The sequence below is a fragment of the Ambystoma mexicanum genome, chromosome 3p (assembly GCF_040938575.1).
Source record: "Ambystoma mexicanum isolate Mex_15411 chromosome 3p, UKY_AmexF1_1, whole genome shotgun sequence".
Lineage (NCBI taxonomy): Eukaryota > Metazoa > Chordata > Amphibia > Caudata > Ambystomatidae > Ambystoma > Ambystoma mexicanum.
Window position 1 is genome coordinate 818,478,702 of NC_090925.1, and position 26,159 is coordinate 818,504,860.

Genomic DNA, 26,159 nt, shown 5'->3' on the forward strand with positions numbered 1-26,159 from the left:
GCACCGGCCAGGGAAGGCGTACAGTACTTTAAAAAAGCAGCCGTTACGATGCTATCCGTAATTCATTGAATGGGCAGATAGGAGCCTAGAGTGTTTTAGAATGTTCCTTGCTGCCCTTCTCTATTAAATGTGCAGTATAGTTTGGCAGCCATTCAATGTTTTCTTTTAGCAAGGGCTGGTGAGAGAATGTATGCCAACCGATGTGGTAAGTGTCCGTGCCTAGCTCTGGGCCTTATTTCAGTGTGATCATGGAACCCGGTGGCTCCCCAACCTTGTAGATAATGATGGGCCTGGGGTGGCATGAGGAGGATCTGTTGGTTCCCCCTATATACCACACCTCTTGTGGTAGGGGAAGTTCATGGGAGACTTAAGGACTGTATCCCTGTGAAGGATTCTCCTCCAGTATCAAAGAATATGAACATGACTAATAGTAGTAACACATTGGGCCTCATTACGAGGTTGGAGGTAGCCATGCCCTTAATCAGAGCATGGCTACCCCCAAACTCGGGTCTGGATCCGGGTCCCGCCGAAGGGGAATTACCAGGCCATTCCGACTTTGGAGGGCCCGGTAATTTCTCTTTTGCTGGACCCGGAGCCGGCATGTCCCCATTCCCATTTGAGCCCCAATGGGGCTCAATGGGAATGGGGAGGATGGTAGCAGCGGTTCCATTCATAATGGTACCATTGCTACCATCCTGGTCGGCTCGCGGGTGCCGCTCTGCATGCCTGGTATGACCAGGCGTCCAGAGCGGCACACGCAAGCAAACTCGTAATGTTGCGGCATGGCAACAACGGCCCTGGTAGCACTACCGGCGCCGTTGTTGCCTTACCGCAACAGTCATAATGAGGCCCATTGTCTTCCTTGTGTCAATAATCAGGCCATCTAGCTCTTTTGGGAAGTGACATACTGGATAACTCTGCCCTTTTACAAGAACAAAGTTTCCAGCTCACATGGAACCGGTAATGTCTAAATCTATAATGTATCTGTCACAGGGCGAGGAACCCCACACCAACATCCCCGAGCCCTCACAGAGAAACCAAACAAAAGGAGCCTACACCAACAACCATGGAGTTTAGTTGTAGCACTCTATCCGCAAACAGCGAACCTCAGATACCCAGTGTTCATTCCTCAGTGGTACCAGTTAAGCATGTTTCCCCTTCGCCTACCCAAACTGCAAACATCCTATCCTCATGCACTTACGCTCCAGTACACTTACACTGTAGAAAAGCCTGTGGAAGATAAGTGGGTAGGAGTGGAATTCAAAATGGCTGATCAACTGTATAAAAGTGATTAGGTTTAGCCAATCACAGCCCCTCAAACAGGCATATGTACATATGCAAACCCTCAGATAGACCCTAAGGCCCAGGGGAAGGGTGACAGCGCTAGGTAAGCCCAGAGCGCCAGTCAAGTAGATTAGGTGTTTGCTATAAGAGCTGGTGGAAAGAGTTTGGAGAAAGTCAGAAAGAGGGGATAGTTTGGAAAGGGTTGCAAAGTGCAGAGAGAGAACTTTGAGGTGGTTGGGGAGAAAGGATTGTGAAGGAAGAGGTTGGGGAATAGAGGAGGAGACAAGAGAGGACCTGGAAGGAAACCTCAGGAGATGGGAGAGGAACATCTGAAGGCGTTGGAGAAATATTTGGATGAGGTCTAAAAATAAAATCAGCACATTGGAAAGCAATATCAAGAAGCAGTGGAGAGAAAATTGGAGCAGGTGGTAAAAGTCTATACCGTAGATTTAACCAAATGCAATTTTACCTAAGGAGAAGTGACCGAATCTATTTGACCGAAAATGGTAGATAAAGTGGTATATGTGTAGTGCATAATAGGCGGGGTATGGCGTAAGGGTAAAAGTTAGGGTAGGGAGGGGTAAAGGGGCTGTGGTGGGTCTCCCCCCCACATTAAAAAAAAGAAGTTTAAAAAGTTAATTTCGATTTCTGGTAAAATAGATTTGGTCACTTCTCCATTAGGTCAAACATTTTCGATTAAATCTCCCTATCTGGTAAAAGTACATCTGAAGGAGGTGGATAGTGAAATAGAGGAGGATATAAAAAAACATCCGACGGGAGTGAGAATCTAGCAGACAGATTTGGAAGACCTGCCAGGGTAAACATTGGACCAACGCAAAGGGCAGGGGTAACACCTTGGCCCGAAAGGGTCAAGTCGAAGGCAGGAGGAGGTACAAACACAGTGTGTGGTGATAAGTCATTCCAGACAGAAGCCAGAATAGTGATGTGTTGAAGGAGGGTGGAGTCAGGACCCAAGATCATGAAGATGACAGAGGTTCACAGGACGATGCAAGCAGTAAGTACAAAAGGATGGCCACCTTAACCAACAACCAGGATCAATGAGGAATTGGAGAGGATAACTAAAGACGGGTGTGGGAACCCCGTACGCCCAAGTATGCAAATGAAGAACACACTCTGTTACTACCTGCAGCTAGTGATGGAAACACAATGACACCTGTTTGCCGAACTGTTACCGGAGGGGGAAGATCCCAGTGAACTCTAGTGGAAGGTATTGAGACCGGTATCCAGGCATTGTTTTGAATATATAGTTTCGAATGCCAAAGTTTCGAAAAAAATTAGACCATACCATTGCACAGAAAGACAATTTCTTATTACAAGTTTGAAGACATTTTGTGTTAATACCATCTGTTCGACCTGCTGGCTATGTTCAGCCTGTTTAGGGACCCCACTCAGCCCCTTGGGCCAAGGGCTTGAGGGGGAATGGGCACCCCAAAGATAAAGAGAAAATGTTATGCAAGACAATAAGGAACAGATTCCTGCACGCACGAGAAGATAGTGTACATATAGGCGTACATGAGCAAAAAGGCATAGAACAGAAAAAGGCTGGGAATACAACTAAGTCAAACAAGCGTGGTTTCCACTGGGGGTGTAAAGAGAATGGTTGCAGTATTTACCACCATATCAGCCTATTGGGCAAGATACTAATACTCTGAGTGCTCAGGGAAAGGAACCTCAGGAGTGGACCTCTGTGTCTGGACCTCAAGACAGGAGAAAGGAAATAATAAGCCTGTGTAAAACCAACAGGAAGAGAACATGAACTGTCTCCGCAACCAAAACATTGTAAACACCAATAGCACACAGGAAAATACAGAGACGCAACAAAGGAAAGGGACAGGGATTGGCTGCTTAGAACCCCAGCAGCCATACTCTGGACAAAGGAATTACATAAGCACAAGTAAGGACAAGAACAATAACACAGACCTTCACAGACAAATCCAGGGGGAAAAACAGCAAGTCTAAGGAAGTGAGGTTCAGGGCACAAAAAACGAAGAGCAAAAGAATATTTTTTTCTTTTTATTTTATAGGCTTTATTGAATTGTGATTTACAAACTTTTTGCCTTTTATGTTACCATCATATTGATTAAAAAGAACGTCTCAGATCAGTTACAATCAGCAGCGAGAGAACATGGAGAGAAAGAAAATAAAAACGAAATAAATTAATTTTCAATTTATCAAGTTCTGTTAGGTTACTTGGTCAGTGACTTGTTGGTTTTTAAATTGTTGATTTTTTTGAAGATTGCCAACAAGAGTTTCACCAACGCTAGGGTAAGTTGTATTCGCTGTCCTCTCAGTAACTCAAGCCACCAATCCTCTGCTGTTCGACCTACATAGATGTTAGTAATCCCAGCCATGATTAAAGGGTCAGTAGAATAAGAGCAATGACGCTGAGGTCTGGACTTGAACTCTGGGCTGGAAACTATGGACTGGAATCAAGGAACCCTGGGCTGGAAACAAGGTAACTTGGAAACTACAAACAGAAGTAGCAGACTAGAATCAAGGCAACTGCTGACCGAAACAAGAGACGTATACCAAGGATTGAGGGCAGAGAGCACAAGCTGAGCGGGAGAGCTGCAGGCAGAGAGATGAAACTGGAGCTGGAGGTTCTCAAAACAACAGACAGCAGCATCAGGGCAAGGCAAGAAATCCACGAATCAAAAAAACAAGGGGGTCTGAAAAACACTGAATGGAACAACGCACCGCTCCAGTGCGAGCTAGTTAACTCCTTAAAACTCCCTGAACTGAAACAGGCTAAATGCGGCCGCACCTGAAGCTCTTCACCTGATACGCCCCCCCCCCCCCACACCCGCCACCCCCGCACTGCAACCCCCCCTCCCATCCCCTATCTCTGAACCTTCGGAAATGAAGGCAACACAGGCATCGAATATATGGGAAACGCTACTGTCCTGAAGTGGTTCTGGCACGCTTAAGGGCTCGACTCATGGAATATTTTGCACGGTTCAAAGTGACTTTGCACTGCTGAGAAGTGACTTTGCACTGCGACACAACCCCTGATTCATGGAACTGTGCAAAGTGTATTTCTGCAGGACAAAGTCATTTTTGCAGGACAAAATGAACTTTGCACTGACTTTGCCCTGCAAAAATACACTTTGCACAGTTCCATGAATCTGGCTTTGTGTCGGCAGTGCAAAGCCACTTTGAACCGTGCAAATAATTCCCTGAATCGGGCCCCAAGTATCTGCGGCCCCACTCACCACCTCAATTGGATGACAGTATGCAGGGGGAGCCTCTGCCACAAGCAGTTTCTCCAGTAGTGGGTGCTTCAGCCACTGGCATAAGCGTGGGCGTCATTTTAGGGGTGGGGGGCAATGGTGTTTGTCCCCCCCCCACTTTTGTGGCACACCATTTTCTCCCACTCATTTGGCAGGGGCCCCTTTCATTTAGATGTCATGTCCCCCCAACATTGTATTGTATTGTTTTTGTTTATTTATATAGCGCCTATACACAGGAAAGTGTTTCAAAGCGCGCACATTTTTAGCAAAGTTACTCCACTGGGCATAAGGGACCTAAACCTTTCAAAATAGCACTGGAGTTTCATCCAGAGAGTTAGCGACATGTAGGGAACCGGGCTTATCCTCTTCATGTGTGCTCGTGGGCACGTGTGTGTGCGCAGTTTGCCTCAGTGTGGCATGGTATGTGTTATGCGTGAAACTTTATTGCAAATTGTGTAAAGCCCTTATTCTGTGTACTTCTGTACATTTCAGAAGATACTCTCTTTTTGGACAGCGTGTAGAACGCGACGGAGATAGCCTTGTGGTTGAAGCGCTTACTGCTAAGACATGTCCTCATCCTTCAGCCTGTCACAGGTGTGAACCCCAGCAGGTGTAACTCAGGAGTTCATGCTTTTAATGTTGATAAATAGAGACAATTAAGTTGCATAGTGTTGATATCTGTTATTTGCATTGACATGCAATGGTAAATTATCTTTCCTATTATATCTCCTATTTAGGGTGATTTGGAAGGTGGTTTACGAATAGCAAATCCACTCTGTTGAGCAAAAGCAACAGGTTCTGCCTGTAAAAGAAAAGAATGCAGGAATCTTAGTGCTGTATATTGGTGTAAAACGAATGATAGGATGGCAGTAAATGTGTTGTAGTGGGTGAATTGGAGACTACAACACAAGGACACCTGAGCTCAAATCCCAGCTTCTCCTCTTCACCAAATTGTGTGATCCTTGGCAAATCCCTGTTCCTCACAAGGCTTTATTCTCATTAGCTGCTCAAATTGAGAAAACCCAGAAGTGGTACAGTTCTGTTTGCTCTATTAAAACATAAAAAAAGAACAAGCTGGACCATTTACCCCTCGATCACTATTGGTACTTCAATTTGTGTCCACCACCCTAAAGCCCGACCCCCACCTGCAAAAGGCTACGCCTGGGGAAATCCCCCCTAGACACATAAGGAATGACAGAAGCACGTGGGCACGTCGGCATATGATCAAAGCACTTGGGCTTGTGAGACTGCGCCTGGTGTTTGCTGACTCTCCATGGTGTGTGAGACTTGCCCTGGAATACGGTGGCATTACTCCAGTACGCGAGGCTCGCCTTACCATAGTATAACACTGGCTGAGCACATGAAGCAGCAAGACGTGTATGTTGACTAAACCTGCCGTTTGAGACTGTACTGGCATAAAAAAGCCGCGCTACTGGCCAATGATTGTTTAGCATATTGAGGCACAACAGAACCATAGTTAATGTATGGATGGATGCTAAACTACCCCTGTCCCACCTTAATACTATTTGTTATTTTAGTACTCCTACTTTGATTGGAGGTGGTTTGTTTTCTTTTCTGATGTCACGTCCTGTGGTGTCCACAGGTTCAAAGGTCATAGGGCATCACTTCCTGTGATGTCATCAGGCGAGTGTTGCCACTGACGATGACCCTGGCATATTGGTACTTTGATGTCCCTGTATTGCGAGGCCTAGGTAGTCCACAGAGGGCGCATCATACTGTTCAAGTGCCGCAGTCGTGATACGTGTGCACTTTCAGATCGCTTTCGAGAACCAACCTCTCGTTAGCCCCCCCATCCAAGAAAGTTATGCCATCCATGATCTGGTTTACCTCCGAAGTCAAAAGAGCTTCAACATGGCCTCTCGTCGTTCCTTGTATTGGGCAGCCTTCTGCTTTCATTCGAAGCCAGAAGAGCCTGCAGCGGGACAGCATGTGTGCAATCCTCCCCTGTGACGCACTTACTCCCCACCCAAAGAAGAGCGGCAATTCACTCCCTTGACCGCCATTCACGATTGCCTCTCTCATTGTTTTTAAAGACAAAAGCAGCGTTCTGTCTTGTCTTCGCAAGAAAGCTGTGAAATGGCGATGGATTTCCTCATGGCCCACGAAATACGCCTGGCCCTGGCAAGTACGTTTCCCAGTAGCTCTAATGTGGTTCCATGTTGCCTCCTCCCCTATGGGTAGTCTGTTTCCCACCTTCGAGAAGAAGCACACAGGTGGATAGAGGCGCCTTTTGATAGGAAAGAGCCTCCTCAAGAGCCTCCCTTTGCTCTGTCCAGAGGCGTGACCAGGATTGGCTAACAAGTGGGGTCTGAAGATAATGTGGTCGGGCCCACCACAGGGACATTAAAACCTGTAAATGCCCAGACGGCGCTGCTGAGTGGGCATTTAGAGATGTTGGCTGGGCCCTACCCTCTCTATGCCCCTGGCCCTGTCTCTGCCAAGCGTTAGCCCTGGTTGCAGCTTCTTGACACTTGCATATTTAAAGTCTTCACTATTGGCTGTCCTTTGATAGGTGAACCGATCCCCCTTGAGTACAGATTTTCCCAGTGCTTGTTCATAGTATAAAAGCCCTTGACATAGTGATCGGGGTTCATTTGAGTTAATGGTGTAACCCCCTCATTGTGCCTTGCGTTACTCAACACTGCAGTTCTGCAGTTCGAGCTGTGTCATATCCTGCTCTCCCCTGACAGCTTCAGAGACAGTGACGTGTCCTTGGATTTAAAAAGACCTTGCCGATTTCTATTAGCAATCAATGTGCCATTGCTGTGTCCAGGAGACGCCTGAGGTTGGCATCAGTTGGATTGATGTTTGGCGTCGCCAACTGCACCAGCGAGATATCGCAGCCAGAGGGCTGCATTATTTGCGCTTAGTGCTCTTCTTTACGCCAACCCTTATGCAGTCGAGGGATAGTTTCCATTGGGCGAGGACCATCGACCACTCGCTAGTGTCAGACCTGCTGTGACAGAAGAGGCAAATCTAGTCAACTTCCTGTCCTAGATATGGAGGCCTTTGGAAGTTAAGAGCTCCATGGTGACCACCTTGTCCTCTCTTTATTTCTTTTTCCAAAGGGTAACACATGTGTAAGTCAGATCGTCATACAGTGTGAGAAACTCAAGGATATCCTAGCGGTTTCATACTCGTTTCCATGATGCTAGGAGTATTTCCCTCACACATCTAATATTTCACTAGCCACACTTACCAAACCGGAAAAGGGGAGCACGGGAGAAAGACACGCAGACCTCAACTGTCTAGACAAGGTGGTTTGGGAGTAAGAAGGAAAGCACACAAGGTTAGTGGAAGAATAGGGGGTCAATTCTTTACAAGGGTCGACAAAAGAGAGCATAGCTGGGTGTGCAGGAGCCACCTCAGCACTTTTGTGTTTATTGTCTATGATTCACAACTTCACTTTAAGGTATCTTGGAGATACAGAGAGACCAGGTAAATGCGCGACCAAGAAAAGTGAGGCGAATGGTGTTGCCACGTCCGTTGGTGGGTTTATTCACGGGTTTCACAAGCAATACATTCCAGGGCTTCTATTGCCAGTACTTTTCATCAGAAAAGAAGACCAGAATTGTATTGAATTGAATTGATGTTTAATTTCTATCGCGCTCATACACAAGCGTTTCAGAGCGCGGCAAGGCAAGAGAAGGGGAACAGGGGAGAACCAAACCCACGATCTTACTAGGCGCATTGACACTGAGAACGCGCAAGTGCATGGGAGAGGGGTAGGGGGAGTGGGAAAAGTCATGGAAGGGGGGAGGAATGGAGAGTGCGGACCAAAGGGGAAACAGATAAATAATAATAAATTAATAAATAATAAAGGCAACAAACAATGGTAGTGAAGCCAGCAAGTGGCAAGTGCTGGGTTTAAGGCAGCACTTGCCTTAAACAGAGGCTTTGGTCTTCCGAAGAAATTGAAATGGTAGACCAAGGGCCACACCCCTTGAACAATTCAAGATGGCCACCCTGATGTGCATGTCCTATCTTCACATATGAGGGAGATTGGCCTTGTGGTCAGGCTTTTTCTGTATTCCAGCATCCAGACTGGGGAGCATGTGGTAAACTTTCAGTGCACATTGCTCACCTGTGGGCTAAATGTGGTTTCTGGAACATTTTCAAAAGTCCTAGGCTTGGTATTGGCCCGCCCGCAGTTCCATGGGTTTATAGGTATGTCTGTGGGAGCATTATGGAAAGCTTTTATGCCATCCATTTCCGTTACGGCTCTGGTGAAAATGAGCGCCATGGTGTTTAACTGGCTGGCAAGGCTGAAGATTTGAGAGTTCGGGTATCAGGGGCCACCCCAATACCAGTGTAAGAGGATCCTGCTCTCTAGAGCCCGTCTGTTCAGTTCTGCCTCAATGGCCCCTAGAGCAAGACTGGTAAAGTAAGGGACATTCACCCTCCCCGTGGTTTCATGACCTTTGCCAATCTACATTGTGACGCTTGTCCCCCGCACTACAGGCGTGGGGTTTTTAGAGACATTGGGCCTCATTACACGGACGGCGGTAACCATGGCGCTATTAGCGCCATGGTTGCCGCCAGTATTTTACCGAGTCCGCCTTGGTGAATGGGGGAATTACCGCCCCATTCCAAGGTTGGCGGGGCGGTAATTCCCCATTCACCAAGGCCCTTCCCCATTCCCATTGAGCCCTGATAGGGCTCAATGGGAATGGGGAAGGAGCAAATAACGGTACCGCTATTAGCAGTACCGTTATTTGCCCTGAAGTCCCTCAGCGGGTCCCTTCCTTAACGTGTGGTCTGGCCACAGGTTAAGGACCGGACCTGCTGAGGGACCTCGTAGTATGGCGCTAAGGGATTACCGGCACCGGTGCCCATACCGGTGCCGGTAATCCCTTAGCGCCATCCGTGTAATGAGGCCCATTGACCTTTCTGGATATGTCCCAAATTCCAGGTCGGCACCAGGTCGGCCATCCTATCTACGTTTGTAAAGAAATAGTAACAATGAGGGGCACCTATTGTTGCAAGTTGGACTCTGTGAATGCAGTCAGTTGTGCCTAATGCCGATCAGTCGCATACCCAAGCATGGTTGTAATGTGTGTGAGGGGGCATGGGATACTGACAAGCCAGACGGTCAAGCATAGAGCAAACATTTCCCGCTCTGGTACAAATCTGCCTGATCGTTGGGTTGTGGTGTGTGGGAACAAAGCTGATTTTGTGTGAGTAACTGGATGGATGCGGTGTGGAAGTGTTCTGCTACGCTGACCTTGGAACGCTACGTTCTCTCGGGAGGATAGCTCAGGGGTAAGGTGCTCGCCTTGGAAGCGACTACATGGAGAAACACCGGTTCGATCCCCGGGTCCAGCTTAGAAACCTCTGGGTATTAAGCGCGTTATAAATATCATATCATGTCATATCACGTGATCTTCCCGAGCACTTTCCTCCACCCCTGCTGTGGGTCTGAAAGAAGGCTAGGACACACGGGAAAAGCTTATGACCTCTTTTCTTTCTCTGGCAGGAGCGGCGGAGTACCCTTACAATCAACTGCAGGTGGTGGACGTCTCTGTCCTGAACTCTGGGCCCTGCAACGACATGTTTCAGGCCCGATACATGCCGAGCGTTACCTTCATTCAGTCCGACATGATCTGCAGCAACGCCAGCGCAGCCCCCGGGGCCTGTTCGGTGAGCATCGGAGCGAGCCGCGCGCGCCCCATTGCGCAGGCGCGGGGCTATCAGATTGACTGAGCCATTTCCACTGTGGGTCTCCTGGAGCCGTGGGTCAATTCGCCAAGCTTTTTCTCGGCGCAAGTGCGACTTGCGTCTGGAAAATGTATAAAATTACGTGTGCGCAAATGACACACGATTCACGAAAGGTGAATCCTGGAGGCATGAGGTTAACTTGAGATGCGTGATGATTGTACATATGCATACCGCGACACTTGTGACTCGCATGCAGATGGCCATAAGTGGATGCTCCCAGAGGGGTCTAGGGGTGAGTAATGCAAATGTCGCTGCGCGCCTGCACATAATGGTACCTTGCATGGATAGGCACATTCATATTTTGAAATGTAGTTTCAACACTTAGCTGCACGAAGGGCACCAACTTGTGGACAATTTGGCGTCATCTGTGTAGAAGGTGGCAACAGTCATGGAAAAGTATGTATAGCTGAGTGCAAACAACACATTCGAAGTTAAAACTTGTGACTTCCTTTTCATAGCCTGCACTCGCAGGATCACCGCTTCAGTTGAAACTGCACTTCCTTTGAGTATTTCTACCAAGATTCTCAAAACACTTTGCGGCGCAAATGATCACTTGCACCAGAAAAAGGGGCGGCCCAATTCACACAGGGGATCTGAATGCGGGCATCTTAGGTTTGCTTATTCAGATGGCCCTTTTGCCTTCTTTACGAATTTGTGCAAATCAGGGGGCGTTTCTGGGCATTTAAAAGTGCATCCTGATTTCACAATTGAGGGTCACCGCCCTGCTGCTTTAGAAACAAGAGATGATAGGGTAATTTCTGACCCTGATATTTTGGTCATGATTTTTTCTTCAAGTGTGTGGTCGCTGCGGTTTAAAAACGCGGCAGTCACTCTTGCATGTCCATCCCCCATTGCGTAGGCATTCCACCGATCTGGGCCCTTTTTTTGGCTTGCACTGGTGAAATGCACTGGGAGCCTGTCATACATGTATGCACAGGAGCTGGACAGTGTATCTCCGCGCCACTGTCCAGCCCCTTCTGAAATGCGCAGGTCAGCTTTGAGAATTAGGTGGCAAGTGCAATTCACAAATGAGCGCCAAAGTACGAAGCGCACCCGGAGTGCTTTTTTCATTTGCACACATATTTGAGAATCGGGCCCTTAGTTTCTACCATGCAGAGCTCCTGCACATGGTTTTCTGTGAGTTGCACGACCAGTTGTAATTTGAGGTGACAGAGGCAGTTCATGCATGTGGTTATCTGTGTTGTTATACCCCCCACGCCTCCACCGACTTTACAATCATGTCTCCACTGAATATTAGGAGGAGAGTAGATTGTTCCTTCATGCGTCAAATTCTGATCAATGGACACCTCCGCAATGTTATGGAATGCACACAGAATTTCCAGCAAAAATGAAAGCGGGAGGAGTTTTCCAACAATCGGAAGGACGATGGGTCTCATTACGACCTTGCCGGTCCGGTAAGAATGGTACCGGTGAGCTTGCTGGTAATGTTGTTACCCGACCGGCAAACTACGAGGTCTGCTCACGGGTGCCTGTCAGCCCGGCGGGTCCGACCTATACGGTTATAGCGGCACAGCTACTGCCGGTCTCATAATGAGACCCAATGTTTCAAACAAACAGGCCTAATTTCTTATAGCAGGTTTTAACAAGAAAGCCTAACTTTTTTTAAGACCGCGTCCCAGCACGCAGCCTGTCATTGAGCAATTCAGCATTGACTCTTATGGATAATGCCCCAGACAGTGTGACACTTATGGCACCACAGATGCTAAGCTAACACTGACCACCTTGAACTTTTACTTGGGAGTTTCGGGGACACAGCATTTCGCCCAGGAAAAAGTCCTTACCATAAAACCATGCACCTGTTTCAGATGAGTCACCCTGCCCCAAGCGCAAAAGAAGCCTCACAGTAGGAGAAGAGATGTACTTCCTCCATGCACTGAATTGAAAGGGAAGTATTTACCCCATGGACTGAATGAGAAGGGACTTACTTCCTTCATGCACTGAATGAGAAAGGACTTCCTCCATGCACTGAATGAGATGGGACTTACTTACTCCATGCACTGTATGAGAAAGGACTTCTTCCATGCACTAAATGAGAAGGGACTTACTTACTCCATGCACTGTATGGGAAGAGACCTACTTCCCCCCCATGCACTGAATGAGAAGGGACTTACTTCCTCCAAGCACTCTGTGAAAAGGGACTTACTTCCTCCATGCACTGTACGAGAAGAGACTTACTTCCCCAAGCGCTGAATGAGAAAGGACTCACTTCCTCTATGCACCGAATGAGAGGGGGCTTGCTTCCTCCATGTACTGAATGAGAACAGACTTCTCCACACATTGAAAGAGAAGGGGCTTACTTCCTCCATGCACTAACTAAGAAGGGGCTTACTTCCTCCATGCACTGACTGAGAAGGGACTTGCTTCCTCCATGTACTGAATGAGAACAGACTTCTCCACACATTGAATGAGAAGAGGGCTACTTCCTCCATGCACTAACAAAGAAGGGACTTACTTCCTCCATGCGCTGAATGAGAAGGAACTTCCTTCCTCCATGCACTGTGTGAAAAGGGACTTACTTCCTCCATGCACTGAATGAGAAGGGATTTGCTTCCTCCATGTACTGAATGAGAACAGACTTCTCGACACATTGAATGAGAAGGGGGTAACTTCCTCCATGCACTGCATGAGAAGAGACTTACTTCCCCATGCACTGAATGAGAAAGGACTTCCTCCCTGCACTGTATGAGAAGAGACTTACTCTCCCATGCACTGAATGAGAAGGAACTTCCTTCCTCCATGCACTGTGTGAAAAGGGACTTACTTCCTCCATGCACTGAATGAGAAGGGATTTACTTCCTCCCTGCACTGAATGAAAAGGGACTGCTCCATGCACTGAATGAGAAGGGACTTACTTCCCCCATGCACTGAATAAGAAGGAACGTATTTCCTCCATGCACTGTATGAGAAGACACTTACTTCCCCCATGCACGGAATGAGAAGGGACATACCTCCTCCATGCACTGAATGGGAAAAGACTTGTTCCTCCATGTACTGAATGAGAAGGGACTCCTCAATGCACTGACTGAGAAGGGGTTTACTGTCCGCCATGCACTGAATGAGAAAGGACTCACTTCATCCATGCACTGAATTAGAAGGGACTTACTCTCTCCACACACTGGCTGAGGATGGGCATACTGCCTCCATGTACTGAATGGAAAGGGCATACTTCCCCCATGCACAAATAAGAATGAGAAGGGACTTACTTCCCAATGCAATGCACTGAATGAGAAGGGACTCATTTCCCCATGCACTGAATGAGAAGGGGTTTCCTTCCTCCATGAACTGAATGAGAAAGGACTCACTTCCTCCACGCACCGAATGAGAGGGGGCTTGCTTCCTCCATGTACTGAATGAGAACAGACTTCACACATTGAATTAGAAGGGGGTTACTTCCTCCATAGACTAACTGAGAAGGGGCTTACTTCCTCCATGCACTGACTGAGAAGGAGGTTACTTCCTCCATGCACTGAATGTGAAGGGCCTTACTTTCCCCATGCACTGACTGAGAAGGGGTTACTTCCTCCGTGCACTGACTGAGAAGAGCCTTACTTCCCCCATGCACTGACTGAGAAGGGGTTTACTTCCTCCGTGCACTGGCTGAGAAGGGGGTTACTTCCTCCATGCACTGAATGAGAAGGGCCTTACTTCCCCCATGCACTGACTGAGAAGGGGGTTACTTCCTCCGTGCACTGACTGAGAAGAGCCTTACTTACTTCACCCATGCACTGACGGAGAAGGGGTTTACTTCCTCCATGCACTGGCTGAGAAGGGGGTTACTTCCTCCATGCACTGAATGAGAAGGGCCTTACTTCCCCCATGCACTGACTGAGAAGGGGGGTTACTTCCTCCGTGCACTGAATGAGAAGGGTTTTATTTCCTTCCCCCCGTGACAAATGCACATTCAAACCCGAATTAAGATGGGATGTCTTCATACAAGAAACATTCAAAATCCTTCAGCAGAGCTTGACGAGGTACGTCATAGATCATTATATCTGACCTTTGAGACACACACGAGCCTGGGTGTTTTCAATCTCAAGTGATGTCACAAAAATTGCATGTAAATGTTATATTACAAGGTAGGGGGCATCGCCTCCCACTATTCTATACGTAACTTGTTTAAACGCTGAAAACGTTCTCTCGGAATTAATGTTTACCTAATTTTGTGAAGTTGGGTTAGCAAAGGTTGGCTACTTCTGCACATCTCTTGTGAATGTACCCCCATACCAGAAGCTAAGTGGCTAAAGGGTAAATTGGATGATGTGTCCACCAGCCGGTAACTGGCAAAGGTCAGATAGGCGGGGGCTCGGTGAATCTCATGCCAGCGTGACAGTTGCTTGTTGTACAGAGGCCAGTTTCGGTGGAGTTGGCCGTTTGCTAAGAACATTACATGAGATGGCGCCATCCAGACTCCCTTGACTGGGGTGGTCCAAGTGGGGCACTGACTTATGCAGGGGTGGCATGAAGTACGAGCGCACACACACATAATGATCATAGTATAGGATCAAGGGGGGGCCCCTGGGGTGGCCAGTCAGATTCCAGGGGTGGCACGTGCCACGCCAGGCCACTCCCTGGACACGCCACCGGATGGCGCAAGCGTCAGATTGGATAGAGATCCACTGGTGTGGTTTGTGGGTACACTTGGCGGATGTTTTATTTTACATTATAATTTTCCATATGAAGACGTCACTTGATTAGTACAAAAACAACAGCTGCTGACATCAGGAGTGTGTAGTTGGGTATCTCTAGGGGGCAAACCACAAACACATGTCATCATATCCTCTACCTGATGTTAGCAGAGTTGCAAAAGCGCACAAGCAAACTCAGGGAATGGCTTGGTACGTGAAGGGTTTTGCTCACCCCTGGGGCGTGTAGTTACCCTTCCCTTTCACTTGCTCTCAACCCAACTGATGATCCTCCATCTTGGAATGGTCAGTGTGAGAGGATGTAAGGGACAGCCCCCATGCATAGCAGCGCCAGAACGGTCTGCTTCCTCCTTTCAAATGTTTTATATTCAAATTCATCCTGATGCTTAATCAGACACCTTTCCTTTTTTGTAGGGAGACACCGGTGGACCGTTGGTGTGCAACAACACCGGGCTGCCGATATTGGCGGGAATCTTAAGCTGGAACATGGGCTGCGGCACCGACAGCCTTGCTGTGTTTTCCAGTACCGTCGGCTTCAGGAACTGGATACTAACCACACAACAGAAAAACAACAATTAAGGCCTGCAGTTGCCAGGACCGGGCAAGCATCACTGACCACCACCCCCTCCCCAGTCCCCACTACGGTTCACCTCCCCTTAACCCACAACCAACATCATCCACATCCCTTGAAACCAGTCCTTGCTACTACTGTTGTATTTTTTCCTCACCCCTGATGTCCCCTGAGCAGTCAGTACCTGTCCACTCTCGCCCTCAAATGACACGATGGCCACCATCATAACCTGCTGCTTATAAAATGGCTGAACCTCACACAGGAGGACTTGTAGACAGCTGCCAGAGAAGGTGTGCGCCCCTGTTTGTCGTAGAAGTGTGTATATACTTCAGTTTCTTGTGTCTCCACAGAGGATTGCTCTGCGGGCGGAAGAGCGCTGGGATGGTTGGTGTTTGGCATGTCCTAAAGCAGTCTTGTGGAGCAGCAAGCAGACCGTATTTAATGGCAATGCAGGGTTATATAGTCATTGCTTTAGTTCTTGGACATTCACATGCCAGACTATTAAAGTCTTTCTTGCTTATGTTCTGATTGGTTAAGGACGTAAATAATAAGGTCTACTCTTACTCTGAGCATTAGCACCCTTAGTGGGCGCGTCAGCCAATCCGGTTGCTCCAAACCCGTGCTGAATCTAATGACCCAGGCCCAGGTTTGGAGCAACCCCATTGCTTGGGACACATGCGCTCCACCCTGTCCCCCCTCCTATCCTGCCCCTCTCCCCAGCTCAAGCCCCTCAACACCCTCCATCCCCTCTCCTTACCTTAATGCGGCCTTTGCCAGGCCTGCACTGCTCAGCTTCCTCCTTCAACCATGGAAATGGAAGAGGGGCTCTGAAAAGAGCCCCAACTTCCATTTCCTTAATAGCCACTCCCCGGCCACGCCCAATGAAGCAGAAAGACGGCTTTTCTTATTTCTATTAGCACCTCCAGGGTTTGTCTCTGGGTGCTAACGGCAATAATCATGGGAGTCACTGGCCCGGTAATGGCACCAGGGCCCAGTGATAAAGTTAACGTATAGCTTAGGCCCCGGGCTGTTACCAGCCGGTTAAGCCCAGTGAACGCATGAGCATTGCCATAGTTGGGCATCTCTGTACGTATGTACTAGAATTTCAATAAATCATGGATGGAATGAAGGAGCTAAAACGTGGTTGTGGACCCTCCCGAGTGGGCACCTACCCATAGAGTACCACAGGTTTGACCCCCTGGTCCGTGCTTAGAAACCTTTGGGTATTAACGTATCGTATCATGTTTGTTCTCGGTGAAGGGGCTCCCAGTCCTTTTTGTGTAATAGAGGGGGTTTGGGTTCTCTTAGAGTTTTAGGTGGTGAGGTTGAGGTCTGTCACTGTGTGGTAAATTTATATCTTGTGGACTCTCCAATAAAGTATGTTCTTAAGCAAATATGGCTCCAGTCGCGTCACAACATTTTGACAAGAGACACAGTGAGAGCCCACAGAACTTGCTGCGAAAGTGGTGAAGGACTTACACGGCGGGAAAAATTGTTCACTGCAGCACTGTTCAAATTGGATACAAACAGCAATGGATACAAACAACAATGAAAAAGGTACGTTGTGTGATCAATGCTACAAAATATCTGCTGACACCAGTGGGGAAAAGAATTATAGCAAGCATTGCCATGTCATCCGAGAGCAGGGCAGCGAAGGCCCAATCGCAACAACACAGGTGGTGAGCTGGGACTTGTAAGGGATGAAGGCTCACGGCGCCTGAGTGCTCCAGCTGCCGAGGAACTTGTGTAGTGCAGGGCAGGGGTGGACTGGGATCCAAAGAGGCCCTGGAGATAATTTTCAAAGTGGCCTCAAATTACAGATTTTCAGCAAATCCAACCCTTTTCCTATGGGAAAATGTGGAAATATCACACAAAAGAGTCCCAAGATGCAGAGGCCTAACGGGAAATCTCCAGAGTCCTCTATAGGCCGATCCACCTCTGGTGCAGGGGCCAACCAACGTCTGAGAAGCAGAGGTAGATATTTAACAAAACAATGAGGGTGGGCCCATAGAGGAGAACGTGTGTTAAGGGGTTCAAGGATAGTGGGCCGATGACCATATGGGTGGGACGGGCAAAAAGTCCTCATGAATATGTTTTATTGTGTTCTCTTGGACCAATGCAGATTTTAGAGAGGCGTCACTGACGTGATGTCTTTGGGAGGTAGTTTTGCCACTGCAAAATCTAGAAATGTGTGGTGAGGTAGGGCCTTGGGTTTTTCTTTTACTGTCAACGCTGATGTAACACTTTATATTGTTAAACAACGGTTCCACACTTTATGTTGGCTAAAGTGTAAAGAAAACCTGTGATTCAATGTTCTCTGTTTTACAAAAAACAAAATTCAGGAAGGAAGTAGGGAAAGACCTGCCTTTTCAGCATAGCACAATCATTGTGTGAAACCTGCCCCTCCTTCTCAGAGCAGGGTCTGGGAGATGCTATTTAAGATACTGATGATCATCCTACAGTGGTGCAGGAGTAGTTGTGTTTATTCACACATAATGGAAAAGTTGACAGTAATACTAAAGGGTGCACTATTTGTTTTGGCCATCATTTTAGTGATTAGCTTAAATTCATCCGTCAAAGAAGGTGAAGAGGAACGCTTTAACTTCCAAAAGCACAACCGAGGAACTGTAAAATTCATTGTAAGGTTGTTTGACTATGAAAAGTAAACATTGAAGTTTCTGAACTCAGTTACTGTGAGTCGCCGTTCACATCGACTTCTTCTGTGGAGCAAGTGCATCTGTGCCAGGAATGGCTAAGCTGCAGACCTATGGGAGCGCATGAAATGCCGACCGCATTTACATAAGCGTGTGGATTGGCTAGTCAGATGGTGAGACAAGCAAGGAGACGGGTATTGGGAAATGTGCAGTGCTCTGAGCACACTACGTAAAATGGTAAAATAGATCCCTAGGCTAGCAGTGCCACTGTGAATTATGTACAGAGGGGTTTGATCTGAATTGTAGGGTGAAGAGGAATAGTGGTACTAACCACATTGGAAAAAATAAGTTTAAAACCCATTAAAAAAACATTTCACAATATAACACCCAAGCGAACAATAATACAATTATTAGTTCAGCAAATTTGCATTTTTTAGATCACAGTTTACAGGCCGATTCATGGAATAAATGTGCGCCGAAAATCCCGGCGCAGAGGGGCCAATACGTGCGCTGCGCCGAAAATTAGCGAAATGCGCAGGGAAACCAGCGCACGTCGATTCATGGAAGTCCGTGCGCAAGAAAAGCAGAGGACGTGCGCTGAAAAAGCGCGCGGCGCAGGCCGGCGCACAGGTCAACCAACGTCGTGCGCCACGGCCACTGCGCTATCACTCCGAGCGCAGCGCACAGCTCTAAAGTAGGCGGAACACAGGGCGGGACACTCGGAATGGGGAATAAAATGGGGCACAACACTCGGAATGGGGAAGAATGTGGGCGGCACGGGGAAAGTTTAGGAGGCAAGTGCGCGGAACGCCCACACGCTCGCATACAACACGTATTCATGGAATAGAATAGGGCAAAAAAGCGCACGCTCAAAGCAGCGCACAGGCACAAACAGGCACAAACACGACCGCCACAAGAAAGCAGGCGGTAGCGTCTCTGCGCCTGCAAGAAATGTGCGCTAAAAGGTGCGCCAACAAATAGCACCTATATACAGACATGATCAATGTCCAATACTGTGGCCCTCCAGGACAAATGACGTACAAAGGGGTACCCACAAACACAGACACGCGCTGAGAGAAAAAATAAACGTGTGCGTGTATACCGGGGTGCGCGGGAAGTTGCACACGCGATATGGCCGGGTACGTGGATTTCAGGGGTGCGCGGGAAGTTCCACACGCGATTAGTCAGGGTACGTGGATTGCAGGGGTGCGCGGGAAGTTCCACACGCGATATGTCCGGGTACGTGGATTTCAGGGGTGCGCGGGAAGTTGCACACGCGATATGTCCGGGTACGTGGATTTCAGGGGTGCGCGGGAAGTTCCACACGCGATTAGTCAGGGTACGTGGATTGCAGGGGTGCGCGGGAAGTCCCACACGCGATATGTCCGGGTACGTGGATTTCACGGGTGCGCGGGAAGTTCCACACGCGATTAGTCAGGGTACGTGGATTGCAGGGGTGCGCGGGAAGTTCCACACGCGATATGGCCGGGTACGTGGATTTCAGGGGTGCGCGGGAAGTTCCACACGCGATTAGTCAGGGTACGTGGATTGCAGGGGTGCGCGGGAAGTTCCACACGCGATATGGCCGGGTACGTGGATTTCAGGGGTGCGCGGGAAGTTCCACACGCGATTAGTCAGGGTACGTGGATTGCAGGGGTGCGCGGGAAGTTCCACACGCGATATGGCCGGGTACGTGGATTTCAGGGGTGCGCGGGAAGTTCCACACGCGATATGGCCGGCTACGTGGATTTCAGGGGTGCGCGGGAAGTTCCACACGCGATATGGCCGGGTACGTGGATTTCAGGGGTGCGCGGGAAGTTCCACACGCGATATGGCCGGCTACGTGGATTTCAGGGGTGCGCGGGAAGTTCCACACGCGATATGGCCGGCTACGTGGATTTCAGGGGTGCGCGGGAAGTTCCACACGCGATTAGTCAGGGTACGTGGATTGCAGGGGTGCGCGGGAAGTTGCACACGCGATATGGCCGGGTACGTGGATTTCAGGGGTGCGCGGGAAGTTCCACACGCGATATGGCCGGGTACGTGGATTTCAGGGGTGCGCGGGAAGTTCCACACGCGATATGGCCGGCTACGTGGATTTCAGGGGTGCGCGGGAAGTTCCACACGCGATATGGCCGGCTACGTGGATTTCAGGGGTGCGAGGGAAGTTCCACACGCGATATGGCCGGCTACGTGGATTTCAGGGGTGCGCGGGAAGTTCCACACGCGATATGGCCGGCTACGTGGATTTCAGGGGTGCGCGGGAAGTTCCACACGCGATTAGTCAGGGTACGTGGATTGCAGGGGTGCGCGGGAAGTTGCACACGCGATATGGCCGGGTACGTGGATTTCAGGGGTGCGCGGGAAGTTCCACACGCGATATGGCCGGGTACGTGGATTTCAGGGGTGCGCGGGAAGTTCCACACGCGAATTGGCTGTGTGCTCCCAGGCATTACCTGTACACCCTCCACGGCCCCTGCAGGCAGCACACACCACAGGGAACTACCCTGCACACCTGCTCATGTCTCCCACCACCCCCACCCCCCATCCACCAGGGACACCCTCCACCAGGCCCCCACCCATGTCTCCCACCACCCCCACCCCCCATCCACCAGGGACACCCTCCACCAGGCCCCCACCCATGTCTCCCACCACCCCCACCCCCAGCACTGTGGGGAACCTGCCAGCAGGCCCCCACCCATGTCCAACCCATGTCTCCCACCACCCCCACCCCCCATCCACCAGGGACACCCTCCACCAGGCCCCCACCCATGTCTCCCACCACCCCCACCCCCAGCACTGTGGGGAACCTGCCAGCAGGCCCCCACCCATGTCCAACCCATGTCTCCCACCACCCCCACCCCCCATCCACCAGGGACACCCTCCACCAGGCCCCCACCCATGTCTCCCACCACCCCCACCCCCCACCCCCCAGGGACACCCTCCACCAGGCCCCCACCCATGTCTCCCACCATCCCCACCCCCCACCCCCCAGGGACACCCTCCACCAGGCCCCCACCCATGTCTCCCACCACCCCCACCCCCCATCCACCAGGGACACCCTCCACCAGGCCCCCACCCATGTCTCCCACCATCCCCACCCCCCACCCCCCAGGGACACCCTCCACCAGGCCCCCACCCATGTCTCCCACCACCCCCACCCCCAGCACTGTGGGGAACCTGCCAGCAGGCCCCCACCCATGTCCCCCTGGCCCCAGGTCCTGACGATACACAATCATGGCAGTAATGGCCAGCATACCCAGCACAAACACCCAGGCAAGGATTGCATGCACCCACATAGTGAATGCAATCACATGACACAACCCCAAAGGCAAGTATGCAAAAGAACACATGTCCGTCACACACACATACACAATGGGTGCAAGTGAATGTCAAAACCCATATCATGACATGTAAGAAACCAAAGAGAAAATAACACAAGTGTAAGATAATATAAAAATGTATTAAAAACAAAAATTAAGTAAACCAATAAAACATACAACTATGTGGCAAAGTAAATAAAAGGTCCATGTCCGAGAACAAAAATGATAAACCAAAAAACAAAGGATTAAAAAATCAATAGAATTTGTCCAAAGCAAAACCATGTAGTAGGAAATCAAAGAAAAACCATTACGTCATGGTGTAAACAATAAGAAAATAAAAAAATGTATCTCCCAAAAAATAACAATATATACAGGAATGTTCCAGGGTCCATGAGCCCAACACCACAAATGAAACCTAATACTAACTAATAAAAAAAATATGTACAAAAAAGTGGCCATTGTCCGAGCGGTCCAAAATAATTAAAATAAATAAAGGAAACCTAGCACTAACTAACTAAAAAACTATATACAAAGGCAGCGGGCTAGTCCTGCGGCTCACTTGGTGATGCTGGCCAGGGCATCCTCGAACTCCATGTCAATGTCCTGGAGGCGGGACTCTGTCCTGGCCCCGAGGTCTCGCAGGGACAACCCCATGTGCTCACCAAAATCCCTGCGAGCCTCCTCGAGGCACTCAGCCCGCCTCAATGCCCGACGCATGGAGATCTCCGCCCTGGCCATGGCGAGCCGCTCCTCTTCCGCCCGCTGCCGCTCCGCACCTATCCGCTGGCCAAACTCCTCCCACACGGAACACACCGCCATGCCAGGGTTGCCCTGCCCTCCGGCCGATGCCTGCCCCTCTGATCTTGATGGCCCTGAGCCATGATGCCTCCCACGTCGAGCCCGCTGCTGCCTCCGACGCCACTGCCTCTGCCAGCACGACGGCATCCAGGCTGATGGTAACCACCGACGCCGTCGTGCACGTGCCCTGCCCGATGATGCCGGCACATCTTCCATCTGCTGGGGTCCACTTGCTGTGTTGTCCACCCCTGCTGGACCTCCGACTCCCAACTGTGGCAGGGATGGGATCCCCACCGAGCTGGCTGCATTGGTCGGGGCAGGTCCACAGGGGGCCATGGTGGCATCTGGGCCGGAAGACGGCAAGGAGAACGACCGGTGGATAGCCTGCACAGAGGAGGAGAGGGCCGTCAGATTGGCCAACACATGCAGGAACCCCCCGAACATGGCCGATCCCAATTGGGCCACGTCGGCACGGTGCACTTCGTGATGACGTGCGTGCTCCTCCCGGGAAGCACGCACGGCATCACGAATCACAGCCGTGCGCATCGCGACCCCAATCAGGACCTGCTCCACGCGGCCAGGGGTTCCCACGGCCGCAGGTGGAGGGGAGTCAGTTGACATGGACATCCCCTCTACCTGCGGACGGGCCTGGGACGGGGCATCCCTGCTGGTGCATGGTGGTGCACTCACAGGGTCAGGGACAGCGACATGCACAGGCACCTCCACGGTGACCTGTGCTGCCTCCTGCCCCTGGCCCTGGACTGCACCACTTGCACCAGCAGGGATGCTCCCACCAGGCCCCATGTGTGCACCAGTGTCGGCCTCCTCCTCCTCTGTGCAAACCACCAACCTGGATGGCTCCTCACCGTCTTCCGCCGTAGCAGGCCCCTGTGGGGGCTCACCCACCCCTTCCGCTGCAGCCGTGGGGGCATCCCCGCCGCCTTGCTCCACAGCGCCGTCTCCGCCCTCTCCTTCACTAGCCGCTGCGTAGAGGGAGACAAAGGACACAAGCATCAGGCTACTGTAAAATGGTCCCCTAGACAGGAAGCAATAGCAGATGAGCACCCCTGTCAAAGTACACTTCCATCATGTCCCTCCACAACACATGGGTCAGTCCAGGCAAAACACACACAGCAACAGGCATGGTGCATGCCATGCACATTTCCATGCATGTCCAATTGACTCTTGAAACATTCAATGATATGTAACTCACATGCATCATGGCTCATGCATATCACATGCACACACTTCACCTCAGTTACATCCATCTGGCCCCAAACACTACGAACACAGGCGAAACAAGGGTAAGTTGGGTGCGTCACTGAATCTGTGCATTGTCACACATATGTGTCATGCATCCATGGCATGCACAAGTCACAGACACGCAGGTCAGGCACACAGACATGGCTACCATATATGTACCTGGCATCAGCACCCATCCTTCACCCCCATCCATGTCCAGGTACAGAGACTGGCATGCTCTCATGTCCTAAATCTGCATAGGGCTCCCCATGCCGCATTTCAACACATGCAACAACCATGTGGGTCACACATCACTGGTCGCACATGCATTACCATGATGTCCCTGCACACATACATGCATACATGGCCCATGGCACACATACAGGCAAGTATCATAGAACCAGCACACCGCAACATGCCCTGTCTCACACAGTAATGCTTGCACACTTACCGCTCAACTCCAGACGGGCCTCCCTCTCAAGGACCTGGGCGTGGAGCGCTGGGCGTACGCGTTCCAGGACCCTCTTCTGGATGGAACTCATGCGGCCCCGGCACCCCTCCACGAGGCGCCGGGCCTTCACAAGGGTCCTGGACCTCAAGTCCTCCCAGCGCTTCTTGATCTTCTGGACGTTGCGGGTTGCCACCCCCTCCGCGTTGATGGCAACCACACAGTCGGCCCAGATCCTCTCCCGTCCTTCCTTGCTGGCGCGGGACGATCCAAAGAGGGCATCATACTGCCCCAGGACATGCTCCACCAGGACACCAACTTCGGTGGCAGTGAAGCTGGTGCCCCTCTGCCCCTCTGGCCTGGGGTTGCCACTGGTGCCAGATGTGGAAGTGCCCGACATGGCAACCCCAGAGGCAGGTGTGGGTGGGCAACTGGGTCCTGGGGCTGGGCTGTGGAGCGATGTAATCCCAGTTGGGAGTCTTCAGTTCCAGCAGGGGTGGACACAGCAACTGGACCCCTGCAGATGGCTGATGTGCAGGCACCAAATGGCAGGGCACGGTAGCAGCAGGCAGGCAGGCAGGCAGGCAGGCAGCAGCAGATAGCACGTGGGAGGCTGCTCAGGGCACTGGGGGGGCAGTAACTCGGCCTTCTGGGCAGGAGCGTGGTGTTCCGTGTGTTTTCGGGTGGCCAGCTTGATACGGAGTGATTTGGCACGTGAAATTCCTGCACGTCAGCGTGAAATCCGAGGAAAGGCCCTTAGCGCGTAAGTGCGTCAGCACGCATACGCGATTCTATTGGACCAGAGTCCCTCACCGCGTAAGCGCGTCTGACGTGATCCGCACGGGCGTTCCCCACTCAGCACGTGATGACGGAGCACACGTGGAAATACTGCACGTCAGAGTGTCATCGCGTGTAATTGGCCAAAAGTGCGCGTACACGCGATTGGCCTATGTACGTGTATTACATCGCGTGTAATTGGCCAAAAGTGCGCGTACACGCGATTGGCCTATGTACGTGTATTTCATCGCGTGTAATTGGCCAAAAGTGCGCGTACACGCGATTGGCCTATGTACGTGTATTTCATCGCGTGTAATTGGCCGAAAGTGCGCGTACACGCCATTGGCCTATGTACGTGTATTTCAGGGGTGCACGGGCACTTACACACGCAAGTACGTCAGCGCACCTGTATGCCTGCTGCGTGGGAATTTCCACACGCTATTGGAGTGGGAACTAGATTCCAGGGGTGCGAGGGTCACACGCTCGCCTAGAACACGCGCAAGGCATTAATTTGCGCACTTATCAATAAACAAGCCAGATGCCAGGATGAACATACCGTTCCTAGCAGCAGTGGCAGTGGGCTACCAAATGAGGAGGAGGAGGAGAGTCAGGGCCAGAATATTCACACCCAGAACCAGCCTATTCGGGATGCCTGATGACCAGGTGTATGGGAGGTACAGGTTTCCACCACACATCATACTGGACCTGGTCAGTGAGTGGGAGGATGACCTCACATCACCCACCCTGTGCTCCCAAGCACTCAGCCCCCTGCAGAAGGTCCTGAATGTACTGCACTTCTTGGCCACTGGATCCTTTCAGCGGACAAGTGCCATAGTGGGTGGTGTGTCACAGGCCACGCAGTCACGCTGCCTACACCAGGTCTTGAACATCATCACTGCACGGCCATCAGTCCGCAGGCACATATATCTCCCCAGGACTCATGCAGAAAGGCGGACGTGCATCCAGGAATTCTATGGTGTGGCTCAATTCCCCAAAGTGCTTGGTGCAATTGACTGCACACATGTGGCTCTACGTCCACCCAGGGCAACAGAGCACATCTATAGAAACCGCAAGCACTGGCATTCCATCAACGTGCAAGTTGTATGCAATGCCAAGGGAATAATCACATCAGTATATGCCAACTATCCCGGGTCCACCCACGACAGCTTCATCTACAGAATGTCTACCCTATGCCGGGACCTAGAGGCTGGCCAGCATGGAGATACATGGCTGCTTGGTGAGCATGAATGCCACTGCACATGCATGCATGTCAGATACTGAGTCATGACACAACACCACTAATGATACCCATCACCACCTCCGCAGGGGACAGTGCCTACCCTATCAGCCCCCACATGATGACCCCAATCCGGAACCCCACCACGCCACCCGAGGTAAGGTACAACAC

At 50.6% G+C, this 26,159-nt stretch overlaps 1 protein-coding gene across 1 annotated transcript in view; it reads left to right on the forward strand.

The window, feature by feature from the left end:
• Window positions 1-16,903, forward strand: part of LOC138580938 (chymotrypsinogen B-like) — a 137,173-nt gene extending 120,270 nt beyond the window's left edge. The window contains exons 4-5 of the mRNA XM_069651872.1: window positions 10,033-10,196; window positions 15,353-16,903. Coding sequence (XP_069507973.1) covers window positions 10,033-10,196; window positions 15,353-15,517 — 329 coding nt within the window. The 3' untranslated portion in view covers window positions 15,518-16,903. The remainder of the gene's footprint in view (window positions 1-10,032; window positions 10,197-15,352) is intronic.
• Window positions 16,904-26,159: the final 9,256 nt, after the last annotated feature.